At 39.4% G+C, this 16,381-nt stretch overlaps 1 protein-coding gene across 2 annotated transcripts in view; it reads right to left on the reverse strand.

The window, feature by feature from the left end:
- Positions 1 to 8,600: 8,600 nt before the first annotated feature.
- Positions 8,601 to 16,381, reverse strand: part of slc18a2 (solute carrier family 18 member 2) — a 32,079-nt gene continuing 24,298 nt past the window's right edge. The window contains exons 11-15 of one of the 2 annotated variants that reach the window (XM_010785388.1): positions 15,114 to 15,165; positions 14,058 to 14,121; positions 13,856 to 13,975; positions 13,479 to 13,612; positions 8,601 to 10,070 (exon numbers count right to left, since the gene is read on the reverse strand). In XM_010785388.1, the coding sequence (XP_010783690.1) occupies positions 9,963 to 10,070; positions 13,479 to 13,612; positions 13,856 to 13,975; positions 14,058 to 14,121; positions 15,114 to 15,165 (478 nt within the window). In that variant the 3' untranslated portion in view covers positions 8,601 to 9,962. Of the gene's footprint in view, positions 10,071 to 12,473; positions 12,690 to 13,478; positions 13,613 to 13,855; positions 13,976 to 14,057; positions 14,122 to 15,113; positions 15,166 to 16,381 lie in introns of those variants that run through there. The other variant, XM_010785389.1, reaches the window with a different exon arrangement.

A 16,381-nucleotide genomic window follows, 5' to 3' on the forward strand; every position in this document is an offset into this window, starting at 1 on the left:
GAAGTTAGCTCGCTAAGCGAAAATCCGGCTTCGTAGTACAGGCCTCAGCTCTTTTACAGAGCTGTGCTCCCTCAAAGTGCCGTCTGCTAAGGAACACGTGCTGTGGGTGAAAGCTGCAGGAAAATCTTATCTTACAGTGAAACCTGAGTTATTTTTCTCAAAACATGTAATTGTTTCTTTAGATTAACATGGTACAAATGTAATGAACAGAGATGTAGTTCTTGTGACGGCCCCAGAGCCTGGGGCCTGTGAGTGTTGCAGGTCCTGCGATGGTGGTGGAGCTGAAGAGGCCAATCAGCATGACCGGGGATACCTGGCCGGAGCCGAGGTGCTACTTAAGCCCAGCTGCCCGGAGTCACATGGCCTTCGTGACTCTCTCCAAGCCTGCTGCAGGAAGACTCTCACCGGGATCCTTTCCCCTCGCCCATCCTCTCATATTCCCAGTGTTGTTTTTGGAATTGCCACAATAAAAGTGCCGTGGTTTTTGGAACCCTCAAACGTCTCTCTCTTTTCCTGTCGTGGCCTACGGGTCGGTCATAACATTCTTCATAAACAAAATTCCATGAAACACCCAAAACCAACAATAGGATAGCCGGTGTTCTGACTGAAACCAGCACTGTGTAAGAAACATGAAGCAGACATACTGTATCACAACACAAGCTGTATCCTAATGCGCGGTGAGAATAAGTCAAGTGTGACATTTGGTTGACAGGGGCAAACCAGCTACAACGGCCCCAAACACTTCCATCAGGAGAACAAGCTGCACTCAAAAACTATGCAGACATGATAACACAAATCTGCCAAAACACATGAAACATTCACAGCATTTAGAAAACATTTAACACCTTGAGGAAACGTGCAGTGTTCACTAGATCGCTGTACTCTGTGTAGTGACAATAAAGGAATCTAATCTGAATCTAATCTAGAAGCGCCTCATAAACCAAACGCTGCTAATACAAAAGGATGCAAGAAGCTCAAAACACAACGGAAACCAGGGTACACTAAAGAGTGATGCACACACAGCTGGGACCGGAGCGCTCGGTGACGTGTGGGGATTGTAAAGTTGGCCTAAATCAGTGTTTTTGAAAATATACATTTCATCGGCTTATTTTAACAATCATCAAGTCATCTAATGATTCCTTTTGATATTGCTGTAGATCTGCTTTAAGGTAACTAGCTAACGTTGCTCACCTAGTCATTTCAAATATACTGAAAAGACGCTTTTCACACAATTATAAAGCAGATTATCTTTGGAGCTATATCATGGTCATACATTTTTATCATTCAAAAATATACAATTTATTTTATCCTGAACTTTGAAAAATTCAATGATGTATTCAAACTAAAAATAAGTATTTGAAATAATTGTTCAGGTTAAATATTATTTGGATTCAGTTCAGCAATTATTTTTGAATAAAATATTTATTTTCATATTTCACTTTTAGACATATTTTGATATTTGAATATTTAGAAATTGCAGATTTTACATTTTCACATTCAAAATAATAATTGTTTCAGTTTCAAATCTTGTTTTTTCAGGTTTCACTTTTTTTTCCGCCTTCAGCTCGTTTTTGCTTGGGGGGTGGGGCTTACCAAAGAGTAGTTTGGCATCCTGAGTGACAAGCCTCCCTCTGGCAAAACGTATGACCCTGATATAGCTCCATAATTATCCGTGCCAACAGTGACAGTTGGCCAACTGTATAACCCGAGCGCTCTGGTCCAGCTGATTCGTCACTTTTTAGTGTTCCCTGGTCTCCGTTGTGTCTTGAGCTTCTTGCACTGCTTTGTGTTTTCAGTGTTTTGTTTATGCAGTGCTTTTAGTAAATGCTGCGCATGTTTCATCAAGTTTATGAAGATGTTTCGTCATATGTTTTGCTACATTTATGTTTTTGTATTTGCATTGTATTTGATAGTGCAGCGTGTAAGTGTTTTGCACCTCTAGCCACCGTACATTCGGACAGAGAAATATACTGTAGCCTATGTGAAATACAGATTTGCTTACCAAGATATTGGTATTTTTGAGTATTTCAATGACATTTCATTTTACAGTGACAGTGGTTCTGAACTGGATGTAACTTTGTCTAAAATATCCAAACTTTTTTTAAACATGTATTTGCGAAAAAGACTGCTGAAGAACTTAAATGATCCATTGATTTTATACACAACCTACCCAAAAGTGTGGTAAAATAATAAATAGCTTCACCTTTACATTTATGCATGTTCTGACATACAAGGGATTGAGCGGGATTCGAAACCGGCTCGCAGGGTGTATTTCGGCTACTAAAGGGTTATCAAACATAGACTAACACGCTATGTCCTTGGCTCAGTGGATAGTGTGCTAGACTTCATATCAGGGGATAGCAAGTTCAAGTCCCACTGCAGTCAGCATGTCGTTGTGTCCCTGGGCAAGACACTTCACCCCAAATTGCTTCTGTGGGGATTGTCCACAGTACTGAATGTATGTAAGTTGCTTTGGATAAAAGCGTAACATAACAAGTGACATGTAATGTAATGCAATGCATCAGAAGAACATAGTATTTCTCTTCAGGTGTCCCTTTCCAGAGAAAACCGTGTGATTATTTGGTCAGCACCCTGTCGGAGCCACAGTTGTTTTGCTTCTTACTGCAGAGGGAAAGGAGGTATTGCGTGAGCATCTGCAAAGTAATTGAAGCCCAGGCTGGAGATGGACAGGCTGATTACAGCGTGTCTGCTCCCACATCTCCCATCAACTCATCCTGCTGTCTCCCACCAGCGATCAACATCTCTATTTCTGTTAAACTGAAAAGCTTGCACGTTCTTAGCTCTTTGATATTTTTTCCTTTTATATACATATTATTCCTCTGTTCTACTGACATGTCAATAATGGGTATTCAATTAGATTAACACCACCAGCAGGAGACATTAACCAAAAAATTAACCAAAGCGAAACCGTGTAGTCCTCAAAGCACCACAGAGCATGGAATACAGTTACAGTTCAATTTTTCTTGTCTTTTTTCTATATTTTTTATTTACCTACTGTATCATTGGAGCTAAGACACTATTTATACTTTGCGATCAGGTAAATTCCACTCTTCTGCAAAACTGTCAGAGGCAGTACTTTATTGCCTCTGTGTTTTAAGTGCAGCAATATTTGATTTGTTTTCAGGAGTAAAAGAGCTTTTTCAGAGTAGACCACAGTTAATATGAATACAGGGCATACATACAGACATACACGTAGCATCACATGCTGACATGCATGTCTGTTAATGTTTGCAAAAGATGTTAGATGCACAAAACTACAACACAAATCTGAATGTCTCGTAAAATGTTGTACAAAATAAATAAAGACTATTTTAAGAAGAGCATTTGGTGTGTAGATGTATTCACATGTTCAGTGATTCAGGATGGGCACGGCTCAAATTTCATGGAGCACTGACTTAAAGTTCATTTTATTAGAACTTTGACCTCCGTTGTCGTTAACCTTTAGTGCAACCGCCAAGATAACAGCTGTATGTGACATTGCCAGAAGCGGAACAGGCAAGTAGGGGATGTAACCATAGAAACCAAATCGCCTCGCAACCTTCACGTGACAGGAAGTGTACTCTTTGTTCATGTAACGCGCAGGGTTTTGCAGCAGGAAATGAAAGCAGAAATATTACATGTTTTTTTGCAGGATGACCAGCATGCTACATGTCCCTCCGTCCCTCCATGTCCACTGAAGACCTGCAGTCCGCTCACTTTCAAATTTATGACAAACTGCTCCAGTTTTAACGCTTTACTAGAATCCAATACAGTCCACTACAGTTTTCACAGCCAATCAGCAAGTTTCTGAAGAAATCCCAAAACACGACATATGACACAACATTGTGAACATTACAGTACATTAGAAACACATTACAGGAGTTTTCTTCAACATATGAGAATCATTCAGTTTTTTTATATATTTTTAAAATATTCTGAGTAGCAGATCTGCACCAGAGGCAGAAATAGCATTCCATCCATCAGAAGTCATTAGGGCAAATAATCTCATTGGTTGAGTCCAATGTCCGGGGGCGGAGCCAAATGAACACATGGAATACAAATGTGGCCAAAATATATTAACTATATTAAGCACCGTTGCAGTTAGCATATAATACATCTGTGCTATTTGGACACCCTCTTAGCTGATAGGCAAATATATAAAATCAGCTTAAAAAATATATAAAAAGGAAGAAGAAATGTATGTCACCATTAACTGTATTATTGGTATTGACAAGTAATTGTGCAAAAATGTAGTTAAACTGCAAATAAAGCATAGAGTGTGTCTGGCTGCTGTTACCCACTGGGATATCTAATTTCTTTCATCTGAAAGAAATTTCAGAGAAATGTAAACGTGTTATTCTGGCTTTCTCTGAAAAATGTGATACACACGTTTTCAGAACGTTTTACAGATTACGTTTTACAGCGCGCCTACGTCATTGAAACCACTGGTCAGTAGTAGGTTTAATTCTGATGTACTAGTTTGGGCTAGTGGGAAAGCGTTAACTAAAGTATTAAGTAAACCTATTTATTTTGTAAATGTACCTTCCATATCTATAGGGAGTAAAACAGTGTTAACAAGGTTATATCCCAAAGCTGGATTTTCTGTTATTTGCCCTGAAGGTCCAGTTTCAAGAAAGTTTACTAAGGTTTAGTAGCTATATTATATCAACTATATTTAATTATTTAACAAATTGCCTTACGGCTTATGTTGTTCAGTCTAATATGGTAGGGTTGTTGGCTCTTTCCATTGAGGATAAACCATTGAGATTATTCAAAGACAAGACACAGTTTTCATAATAAACATTAAAATACATCGTAGCAAGTGTCACTGTAATAGAGACTTCAAATCAGGAAAACCTAAAAGTTCCCACTCATTGACCAGCTGAAAGCAGAGGAAGCCTTTCATTGTCCAATTATTCAGGAGAGTTTCATACAATAACTTCAACAACATTTTAAGGCATGATGAACACATATTATTTAAAATACTTCAGTGATGTTTTACATACTGTCTTGTTATATCCTTTCCTGTGTCTAATAAACAGTCGTCTTAACAGAGAAAATGATCCAAAGAATCAGTGTTGTTATTGTGGTATTCCCAAATCCATGTAGAAAAGAAAAAAAATATATTGTATAAAATAATGATCTGACTGAAGGACATGATCAACACCTTTGGCCTTGAAAAGTTTAATATTTGAGTCCGAGAGGCAACCAGTGGCATCAGCTTTGAGCTTTATCAGACCTATCTATAAGGCGGATATTGGTGTTTTAGTAAACAACAGGTCTCAGGTCAGTGTCATCTGATATGACAGACAAAGCATATGAAACATGATAAAATCATTGTTATACAAATGGTCATGATTGTCTACAAAAGCCTAATATGAATGATTCCAGTGCGATATTTTGAAATTAAGGTAGATCATTCGAGAGTTTAGTGTTTTAGAATACAACCCTGATGAGAAACTACTGTAAAAAGCTGGTTCCAGAACATCAAATTTTCCTCCTCACCATCCAGCCTGCCCCCAGCAGATCCTCAGAGGAGGTCACTACCACTGCATCAACCCAAGCCTCACACATCTGAAGATACCACCCCCTGCGGCACCATGCTGGTCATTTCTTCCTAGCATTAACCATAAAAATCTCCATCATGAGACTGATTGGAGAACTGAGGAACCTGAGCATGACTGGATATTGGACTTCCTCACAAACAGACACTTCAGAATGGTGGTCTCCTCCTATCTACTGTAGTGTTAAACAACAGAGCTCCCCAGGGCTGTGTGCTCAGCCCCCTTTATTAAAATAAGGTGGAGGCACACTGCTGTTTACCTCAGTCACGCTGAGGGGGAGCCAGTAACAGGGTAAAGTTCCTGGGAATTAGCATCACAGAGATGAGAAATATATATCATATTTTTGAATGAGACTGCATGTGCCATAGGAAGGAGAGTCCTATCTGAATAGCTTGTTGGATAATGTGTTCTGAACGAGGCAGCCCAGAGGAACTGCCTGTCTCCGCTCACAGTTTGTTGTTATGTAGCCACTCTGGATGTACAAAGATATACAGAGTTGGAGGCGGGGCACCCTACATAACTATGAAAGTTGCTCAATTGCGCATGAAGCCAAAATGGTCTTCCTCTGGAGAACAACGACATCAGATCAGCCGGGGATCTGGGCTCATAGAGCAAGTGCACTCGCATTTTCCTTAAGCCCCGCCTCCAATCCACTTCGTCACGTCCGGTCACGGCTAAGTTACATGAACAAACAATAACTCTAGATCTGGATTTTAATGCATTTACAACTTTAAGGACCTGATGACTTTAATATGGGCTAGACGACTTCGTCCTGGGAAGTAGATTTATTTTTACACTGATTTACAGACGTCTCTTTCGAAATTTAAGTCAAGGGGATTCTTTTTGGGCCAAATGATGTCACAGTCTGACACGGCAGTTGTAGTACCAACCTCCACCAAAAATGTGCTTGCCGCATTTCCTGGGGGCTCTGGTGAGGGGCCCCAAAAGAGCTCCACACATATTAGAGGCCTAACCCAGCCGGAGCCTGTTCATGTTGCTTCCTTTCGGCAGCGATACAACTGTGAGACCCAGTTTACGACCGGGCATCTTTTGGTCCAAGATAGTTATGCTATGGGGACATATGGAATGCTTCCTTCTCGGGGCTTGATGACTCCAAGGTGTGAAATCTTCGAGGCCATAAGCGTCATCTGCAAGTAATTCAGTGTCCCCAGCTGTTTAGTCAATCTAGTGAAGAATGTTGATTACCCTCATCCAAACTATTTAAAANCTCTACGAGAGGACGGTTTCTTCAGAATGAATTGTGGCAACTCATCCGTGTGGTCAGACGATTGGCCCTATGACTTGTCTTGTGAATTCTCCGACCGAAGCTCCAAATAAACCATCAGTGTTTGACATCAAAGATCCAGCTCTCCTCGTGTCTCTTTGAGTCCTGACTCCATTGCTAAAGAAGTTTCCCCCACAATTATAATACTATTTTAATGTTGTGATTAATCATCATTAATCGCAATTACCACAATTCAATTTTGTATTTGTTAATTGCACTAATAATCGTATAAGCTCATCATCGCTCTGCAGAGAGGATGATTTGCCCTCTCTCAACGACCTACAGGCCTCCAGGACCTTGAGGCGGTCAGGGGGGTTTGTGGCGAGCCCCACCCTGGACACAAACTGTTTACCCTGCTCCCCCATTTATGTAGGAAGTGGATTATCACATCTGAACTATAACATTCTCTGTTGAGAAATGTTGACTGGCTCTTGGTGCTTGACCAGACAACTTTATTGCAAGTGTTATGTAGGTATTGATGGCAGTAGTAGTTTGGGGATTTAAAACAACCCTAATCCTGAGAGTAGTATTAGGATACCTACTTGCTGGGGCTTTCAGTTTGATAGGGTGTGGGATGGGGCCTTGCCTTTCACAAGGAAATACATGTATAGCAATTGAAGGCCTAAAGCAACAATGGAGTTATTGTGAAATATTGTGTCTTTCAGTTTATTTCAATTAGCCAAATTGTTGTACTGTAGGTGTAATACCAGATGAAAAGCATACATATGATGTGCACGTTGTTTCATATTTTCATACTTTTTCTTTGTCTCTTTATTTATTTCTCATTAGATCCTCCTCTCAGATGGACACACATGTTGAGTCTCTCAGTAGGTTGATGAACAAGGGCCTTAATTAAAACCCACATGATGAATCTAGTATAATTAGACCCTCCAGAAAAACGTGATTCTGCGATCGCAGAATTTAAAAGGCCGCATATTTATCAAAAGGCCGCATAATCCCCGCATTTTTCCACACAAAGTTGAGAGAAAAAAAAAGTTAACTCGTCTTGACGTGACGTCATCAGCTCGCGCATCACAGAATGTAAACCACACTGTATAGAGTGAACGTGTGGAGCTCACACGATAGAGAAAACACCAAGATGAAAAAATCTAATCCATCTCATTTACCGACGAACATTTCTACTAAAGACCGGGCAAAAAGTGGGGGGAAACTATTCTGCACCCCGTGCAACTGTGTGTTGGAGCATAAGAGAAAATCGGCGGTGGCGACCCACTTTGATTAATTCAAACATTCGAAAATGCTTTCTGCTGCTGCGGACAAGAAAGCCATTCAACTCACGTTCACCGAGGCATCAACCTCCAAAACCCTTTCGAGGGCTACAAGAAACGAAGTGAGTAGCCTACAAGATTGAAGCTGGTCAGATAACGAACGAGTAAATGAAAACAGAATGAGGCGGAGAAGTGTGTGTGTGTGGGGGGCGGGGTGTGTGTGTGTGTGTGAGATTAAAATAGCCCAATTGCTTTTACAATAAATAAACATTGAATGTGTTTAATTGAATAGTAAAGGGGTTTAACGTTAGTGGCAGGTTGTGTGTGAGAGAGAATAAATAAGACAGCCCAATATTGAAAAAAATTGTTATTCTTTTCCCCCGCATATTTAGCATATTTCGCAACTTTCCGCATATTTTGCAACTTCCCGCAATTTCACCGCATAAAATCACATAAAAACCCTGCATGTTTAATTGCATAATCAAGGATTTTAGCCCGCATAATCAAGGAATTTAGCCCGCATAATCAAGGATTTTTGCCCGCGTTTTTCTGGAGGGTCTATATAATGTCAACTTTGATCCTCTAGATTGGTCTTTTCTAACAGATGTACTGTTTTCATTCAAAAAATGAATTCCACCGTTCCAGTTTTTCCCCATTAATGTTAAGCTATTGTACATTTTTCTTCAGCTGAACTATATAAGGAAGGCGGGAAATGTGAAAACTCTGCAGGTCGAGTTTCAAGTGCTGAGTTTCATTCTCACTCCAGTAAAAACTGTTTTTCTGTTAAAAAATAATAGATCAGGGCATGACTCTAAATTGCTAAAGTTAGGCTATAAACAAAATCCATCACTGCCGCAGGGCCCCGTTCACCACCGCTAAGCTAAAGGCGGCCATCTTTAGTGTGGTGAAGTTTCGTCACATTTTAGCAACTGCTGTTTTTATGACACATGGAAGCTTCAGACATTCATCAGTGGAACCAAATGAAGAATCTCTTTACAGTACCTTGACCTTATTTCAATCTAACCAATACAACGTTAAGAAAAAACGTTGACTATAGAGACCAGGGTACTGGAAGTGGTCAATTGCAAACTTATTTACAAGTTTAAGGACTTATATCTGCACCATCTTATTAATGACAGAACTTTTTCCTAATTTCCTGTGGGACCTATTCTCCCTGCCACTGAGGTAAATAAAGTCAACTTTTGGGGTATTTAAAGTATTAATGATTCATTAAATAAAAAAGCAGGGTGAACAGCAGCATACTTTCTCTGACGTTGCCATAACGTACGGTTCTGTAGGTTCGGTTCTAAGGAGGATATCATGAATCTATATTGACTTCTCTACATAGTTGGTAGTAACTGCATCAATGCAAACATGGACCATATACCAACAATTATTCCTGACTTTAGACAAACAACAGTTTCTTGACATACCACACAATTACCCAATATAATACGAACTTGCAAAAGGTCTGGTTATAATACTCTAGACAGCATCATGGACGTACAGCAGATACAAACACGACTTTTAATGGCTTACACATAAATTAACACAGATTTGTATCCAAAATAAACCAGCAAAGCGTACTTGTTGCTCAGCACCCTTCTACTACCTAAAACGTGCTTTTTGACACATCTCTCTACTGAATAAGGCTTTTGGCTAAAAAAATATCTCTCACACTATGCGCTTGCAACCACAGATCAAGAACAACTTTGGTTTGCTCCAGTACAACTGCTAAGAGGACACAGACCAGACTGAACGCAGGACATTCACACAGAAATATTTTTGGTTGTTTGTTTCATTGCTGTTTTTTTTTCTTCTGTTACTTTTTTTTTACAACAAAATAAATCCTCTGAAGGGTTAACCTGCATGGCTGGTGTCCTGTTAATCATAATCCTCATATTCTGGATCCATGTTGTCGCCCTGGTAGTACGTCCCCTGTGTGGAGTAGGACCGTGTCTTCATTGAGCAGTTGGTGTCCATCAAAATAGCCTGGAAAGACAATATAGAATATATAGAATCGGAGGGATGAAACCCACTTTATTTGGTCACACATACATGAACACAGCACACACAGTGAAATGTGAACACTGCATTTAACCCATGCTAGTACTAGGAGCAGTGGGCAGCTCCTAGTACAGGCAGGGCCCAGGATGTGAAATGGGATCTCTCCCAGTAGTAGTCCACACTCCATATTTAGGTCTGATCGGGGACTTGAACCGGCGACCCTACTGCTCACAGGCCAAGCCCCTACTGACTAGGAATGTGTTATTTCTGCCTCAACAATAAGTCCCCTATTGTCCTTTTTTATTTATTGTTTAAGCAATGCAAGGGTTACAGCCTACTATATGGCTTATTGTTAAATTATTATGTGATTTATTGTTTTTATTTTTATATATCAATTAAAAGCTTTTTTTATGACTTGATACGGAATTCCAATTTCTATGAACACATTTCATTTATGCATAGTTGCTTTATGCAAAGCATGTTTTCATTGACACTAAAATAATGATACACATCTTAAAAATCCATTTAACTTTAACACCTCACATGGAAACTTTCAAAAAACACAACCCAGTTTCAGAGGAAGGCCTACCTCATCATCTACATTCATTATTGAGGAGCAGGAGGAGTTATCATAACAAATGCAATAAAGCAGAACAGAAACTTTTCATGAATAAATAAAATAAAAATAAATGTGAATTGATGCCCAATTAGCTTAAAGGTCCCATGTCATGCTTTTCCGGTTATTACCCGTCCCCTTGTGTGTTATGTAGCTTTTTCTGCATATAAACGGTCTGCAGAGTCACAAACCCTCAAAGTACACCGTGTAGCGAGTAAAACTCTAACACAGAAAATACCTGTTTATGCTGCCCCAGAACGCCTCATTGGACCAATCCGCGGAGCTCCGCACACACACACACACACACACACACACACACACACACACACACACACACACACACACACACACACACACACACACACACACACACACACACACACACACACACACACACACACACACACACACACACACACACACACACACTCACTCACTCACTCACTCACTCACTCACTCACTCACTCAGCCTTATATTTTCTCAGCCGCGGTGCGGCACGGAGCTCCGTTATGGAAAGCCATTTGTGCCATGATTCGCGCGTATGTTCGCACGTATTTTTTTAAACGAGGAGGTCCGTTGAATAAACGGGGGGGGTCCGTTTAAGTTCAAAGTTTCTGTAACCAATAAGTGAAGAGTAAAGCCAGACCAAAGCAATCTGTAGATGAAAAGTTCCTGACATTGTGAGGCTGTGAATTGTACGTTATTCCAGATTCATGGGGCTATGCCTTTCAATATAATAAATATATCAATCAATATATCCTGCCTTCATTGTCTTTTAAAATAAAATCGCCTAACCCTTTTCCTTAACCCTCTGGAGTGTGAAGTGAAGGGTATTTTCTCAATTTTTAGATGTCTCCTTAAATCACCTTTTAAATGTACTTCTTATAACATGGCATGGTGTTACATATCAAAATGTCCAGTCTCTGGTCTTGCTAGAAATGCAAAGTCACTCACCTTAGAGCACTGTCTTATGAGATATTTAGTGTCACGATTCTTCAATTGTGGATTCAAAAATCGGATTTCTAAGCTAAGTATCTCATAAGACAGTGCTGTAAGGTGAGTGACTTTGCATTTCTAGCAAGACCAGAGACTGAACATTTTGATATGTAACCTTTTAAAAGTACATTTAAAAGGTGATTTAAGGAGACATCTAAAAATTGAGAAAATACCCTTTACTTCACACTCCAGAGGGTTAAGGAAAAGGGTTTATTTTAAAAGACAATGAAGGCAGGTTATATTGATTGATATATTTATTATATTGAAAGCCAAATTAATACATAGTCCCATTAATCTGGAATAATGTACTATTCACAGCCTCACAATGTCAGGAACTTTTCATCTACAGATTGTTTTGGTCTGGCTTTACTCTTCACTGAGTAAGTGAGCCCCGCAACGTCCCGCCAACACGGCACCCAGACCCCACGCAGCATTCTCATCTGTTTGTCATTACTGGTGTCATTTTCTGGTTGCCAACAAACGCCATTGTAACACATAATCACTGATGACCAGCTGTAACGGTGGTGGACTCATCAGAACAGAGTGGGCGAGCTGACCAGTGGGCTCATAGAGAGGGGGTGGGGCAGGAGCTCCAACAAGCCGTGTAGGACAGAGAGTGAATACGCATACTATACAGAGATGCTGTATGAGAAACCAATGTGATTTTGGAACATTGAACAATGTAAATCTATTCTAGTATACCTCAACAATGGAATTATGATCAGTATAAATGGCCATGACATGGGACCTTTAAAACGGTCATAAGAGGGCTGAAACCGATCCAATATGTCAGCGTTGTTGGGATACAAACAGAATGTGTGGGAGAGGAGAGCTCATGAATGACACATGCTGCATGGAGAGACAGATTGAGATAGAGGGGTGGAGCTCCAGGTGGAGGAGGTTCATCACAAGCATGCAGGATGGAGATTATGCAGCTGATTGATGTCCAATGACGGCACAGTAATTATAGCTTTTCTCCACTTACTAAAGTCTGTAAAACATGAATGAGTGTGTTACTGTTAAGTGCCAAACAGAAATGATAAAATGCATGTATCTACATCGAAGAAACCGGCAACACACAAACCCCCCTGAGGCAGTTTTTTCTTGCATTTCCTTTAGGATTTTAATAATCATTGCTCAGGAGTTCCTGTCAGACTGAAGTTATTAAATAAAAAGTAGAATTTTTTTTTAATGACTTTCCCTTGTTCTCACTTAGAGACATGCTAAAACACATCGGCTAAGTGAAATAGTGAACCTTGCAGATATGACTTCTGTGGAATGGTGGCAGCAAGATAGGGGATGATTTTGCCAACATTACTCAAACTATAGTTGCAGTTGTAGAAGAGAATTGCTTCCAAAATGTTTTCATTGGACCGTCTATACTAGACTGGTTTAATCAACATTCTTGTCTAGTAAATGTATTATAATAAACTTGAGGAAAATGATTAAAATTAAATTTCACGTGAATTACGATGGAATGATTCAACTGAGATTCAAGCAGGATAATTTTTCTTGCTAATTTGGATTTATACTAATACAGTTTATATAAAAGAGCAGACATCGAATACAATGCTGGTAGCTTAGTGGTTGAATATATATATGGGATACTGCAGCATCATTCAGAATGAAAGGCAATGCAAGAAACATTAGTGTTGGGAGTTGTGCGACTTGTTATCCATCCAAAAACAACATTCTGGTGGTTTGTTCACCTTGCCTTCAATATTTCTCTGTGTTCCTTTAGGATTTGTTTGACTCTATTTAAGTGTGATTTGAAACTTACAATTTTCTCTTCTTGTCCCGGTGGATTCCTGAGGAAGATGCAAAGAGGAGCATAGAGAATATCCACTATTCCAATGATGGTCATCATCCAGGGGAAGCCGATGCTCTCAGATATGGCTCCGCCGATAGACGGACCTACAACCGTCCAGGACAGATCACATAGTTTAGTTGTTTGTCAGGAGCACTTTGCTTTTCAAATCTGTTTTGACATATTTGTAAGATGTAATAACCATGAAAGATGGCTCAACAGTAAAACAGTATTTTATTTAATCTTGACAAGATAAACCAGATGATTTAATTGCTTTAGAAATTAATTTAAAGGCGTCATAACCTGTAGTTAATAGTTGATATTATGGCTACGGTTTTGTCATTCCTTACCTAAAGCAAATCCCATGCAGAAAGCCACATCAGCAATAGCATACACACTTCCGTAGACAGACACATGCCGCAGGTCCACCAGGTAACCCATAATAGGCATCATAGACGAGTCCACCATGCCTGTAACACATCACAATAAAGGTCTAACAATAAAGGAGAATACTACTTTGTAACTTTGTAATTCTAAATTGAGCAGACTTACCGATAGCAAACCCAATTCCAAAGTTAGGAATAATCAGACCATAGATGTTTTTGGCAAATGAAACCTAGAACAGACAGACCCATTTCAGAGTAAACAACAACACTGATATTTTGGAGACTTTTTGTTTGAGCGTTGTTATCATTGTGAAGTCTCCTATTGGCAGCATGAGTTATGAACAGTAATGACATACAACTAAGATAGATGCATCTGAATAATCTGGAGAACCTGGACCTTTGTTTTTATCTTCAAACATCAATAGCAAAGTACTGGGTCCAACCGAGCAGCAACCTCCTGTCCTGGGAAATGCTAAATGCTAAGCCCTCCACTTTAAAATAATATATACTGCAGTTTGCTCATATATTGGCATATATTCATTGTAGTACGTTTTTGTTGTATCTTTTGTATATTCATATTTGGTGTGAATACTCATCTTTATTTTTTTAATGATACATTTTTTTTTCTGTTGAGCTTGATTGAATGACTTGAGAAGCCAGAATTAACTAATTAACTAATATTAACTAATATTAAAGTAAACTGAAAATACGAACGCAACATGCTAACCAAGCTAGCAAGCTAGAGCAAGTGTTAGCCGGAAACTTAGCATTTGTTATGCCAACCGACTGTCCTGACCGGGAAATAATACTACATTTAATTGATATAGTGCTTTCGTAAGTACTCTTAGACCCTTAATAATAATGAATAAATGATAAATAAATACTTTAAGAAGCATACAAGAAAACATTCATACAAAATGAGACTAGAACACACTAAAAGAAAACAATGGACGCAATGAAAGTAAGAAAACCAAACTATAGAACAGATCGGTTGTTTAGGGCGCTGTCGATGATGATTCATAGTCAGTGAAAAGTCTTTCCTGTATGACTTACTGTGGTTACTGGCTGAGGAATGGGATGAGTCAAATCACTGATTTCACTGCACACCCGCACATCTTAAAATTCAGTTCATGTTTTAAATTCCTCATGGATCAGTGCTCAATTGTCCCATAGTTGATTTCTGAATCCACAGTAATGGTGTAGTTGTCTTGCCCATACTTACACATATTACGCTGATTCCAACCACTGTTATTCCAATGAGAGCACAAAGCCATCTGTAAGGAGAGAAGAGACAGTCAGTATTCTCTAAAACACTTCAATAATATGTTCCAATACTTAAACAGAATTATGCCAGCTTTCCCTAACCAATAACAACAATACTTCAAATATATATGTCACATACATTGCAATGCTTAATAGCTGGGAATGAACGAGGTTCATCCAAAAGCAATGTGTTTCTGTAATTTTGGAAGGTTGTTATTTTTGGCAGTCCTTGAAGAGAAAACATGTTTCTAATGGGTGCAATGTGAGGTGGTGTAATATTTTCCTGAAAAGAAGGAAATACCAATAAGGTGATAATGAAACAGGAAATCCTTATCATGAGTTATCGGGAAACCTTGATAAAACAGTCTCCCTTTTGTTTCAGGCAATAGGCCACAATTCAAGCAAATTCAACTGATATAATATCTTATATGTAAACACATATGGAACATATTGTGTACGAACCACCCTTTGCACATACAGGACTGTCTCAGAAAATTAGAATATTGTGATAAAGTTCTTTATTTTCTGTAATGCAATTAAAAAAACAAAAATGTCATACATTCTGGATTCATTACAAATCAACTGAAATATTGCAAGCCTTTTATTATTTTAATATTGCTGATTATGGCATACAGCTTAAGAAAACTCAAAAATCCTATCTCAAAAAATTAGAATAGTTCCTCAGACCAAGTAAAACAAAAAGATTTATAACAGCAAAACACAATCAAACATTTGAAAATGTCCATTAATGCACTCGGTACTTGGTTGGGAATCCTTTTGCACGGATTACTGCATCAATGCGGCGTGGCATGGAGGCAATCAGCCTGTGGCATTGCTGAGGTGTTATGGGTGCCCGGGATGCTTCAATAGCGGCCTTTAGCTCATTAGCATTGTTGGGTCTGGTGTCTTTCAGCTTCTTCTTCACAATACCCCACATATTCTCTATGGGGTTCAGGTCAGGGGAATTTGCAGGCCAATCGAGGACAGTAATGCCATGGTCAGTACACCAGTTACTGGTGGTTTTGGCACTGTGGGCAGGTGCCAGATCATGCTGGAAAATGAATTCCTCATCTCCATAGAGCTTTTCAGCAGACGGAAGCATGTAGTGCTCTAAAATCTCTTGGTACACAGCCGCATTTACTCTGGGCTTGATGAAACACAGTGGACCAACACCAGCAGCTGACATGGCTCCCCAAACCATCGCTGACTGTGGGAACTTCACACTGG

This window comes from Notothenia coriiceps, unplaced genomic scaffold (genome assembly GCF_000735185.1).
Source record: "Notothenia coriiceps isolate Sejong01 unplaced genomic scaffold, NC01 NC01_scaffold00027655, whole genome shotgun sequence".
NCBI lineage: Eukaryota > Metazoa > Chordata > Actinopteri > Perciformes > Nototheniidae > Notothenia > Notothenia coriiceps.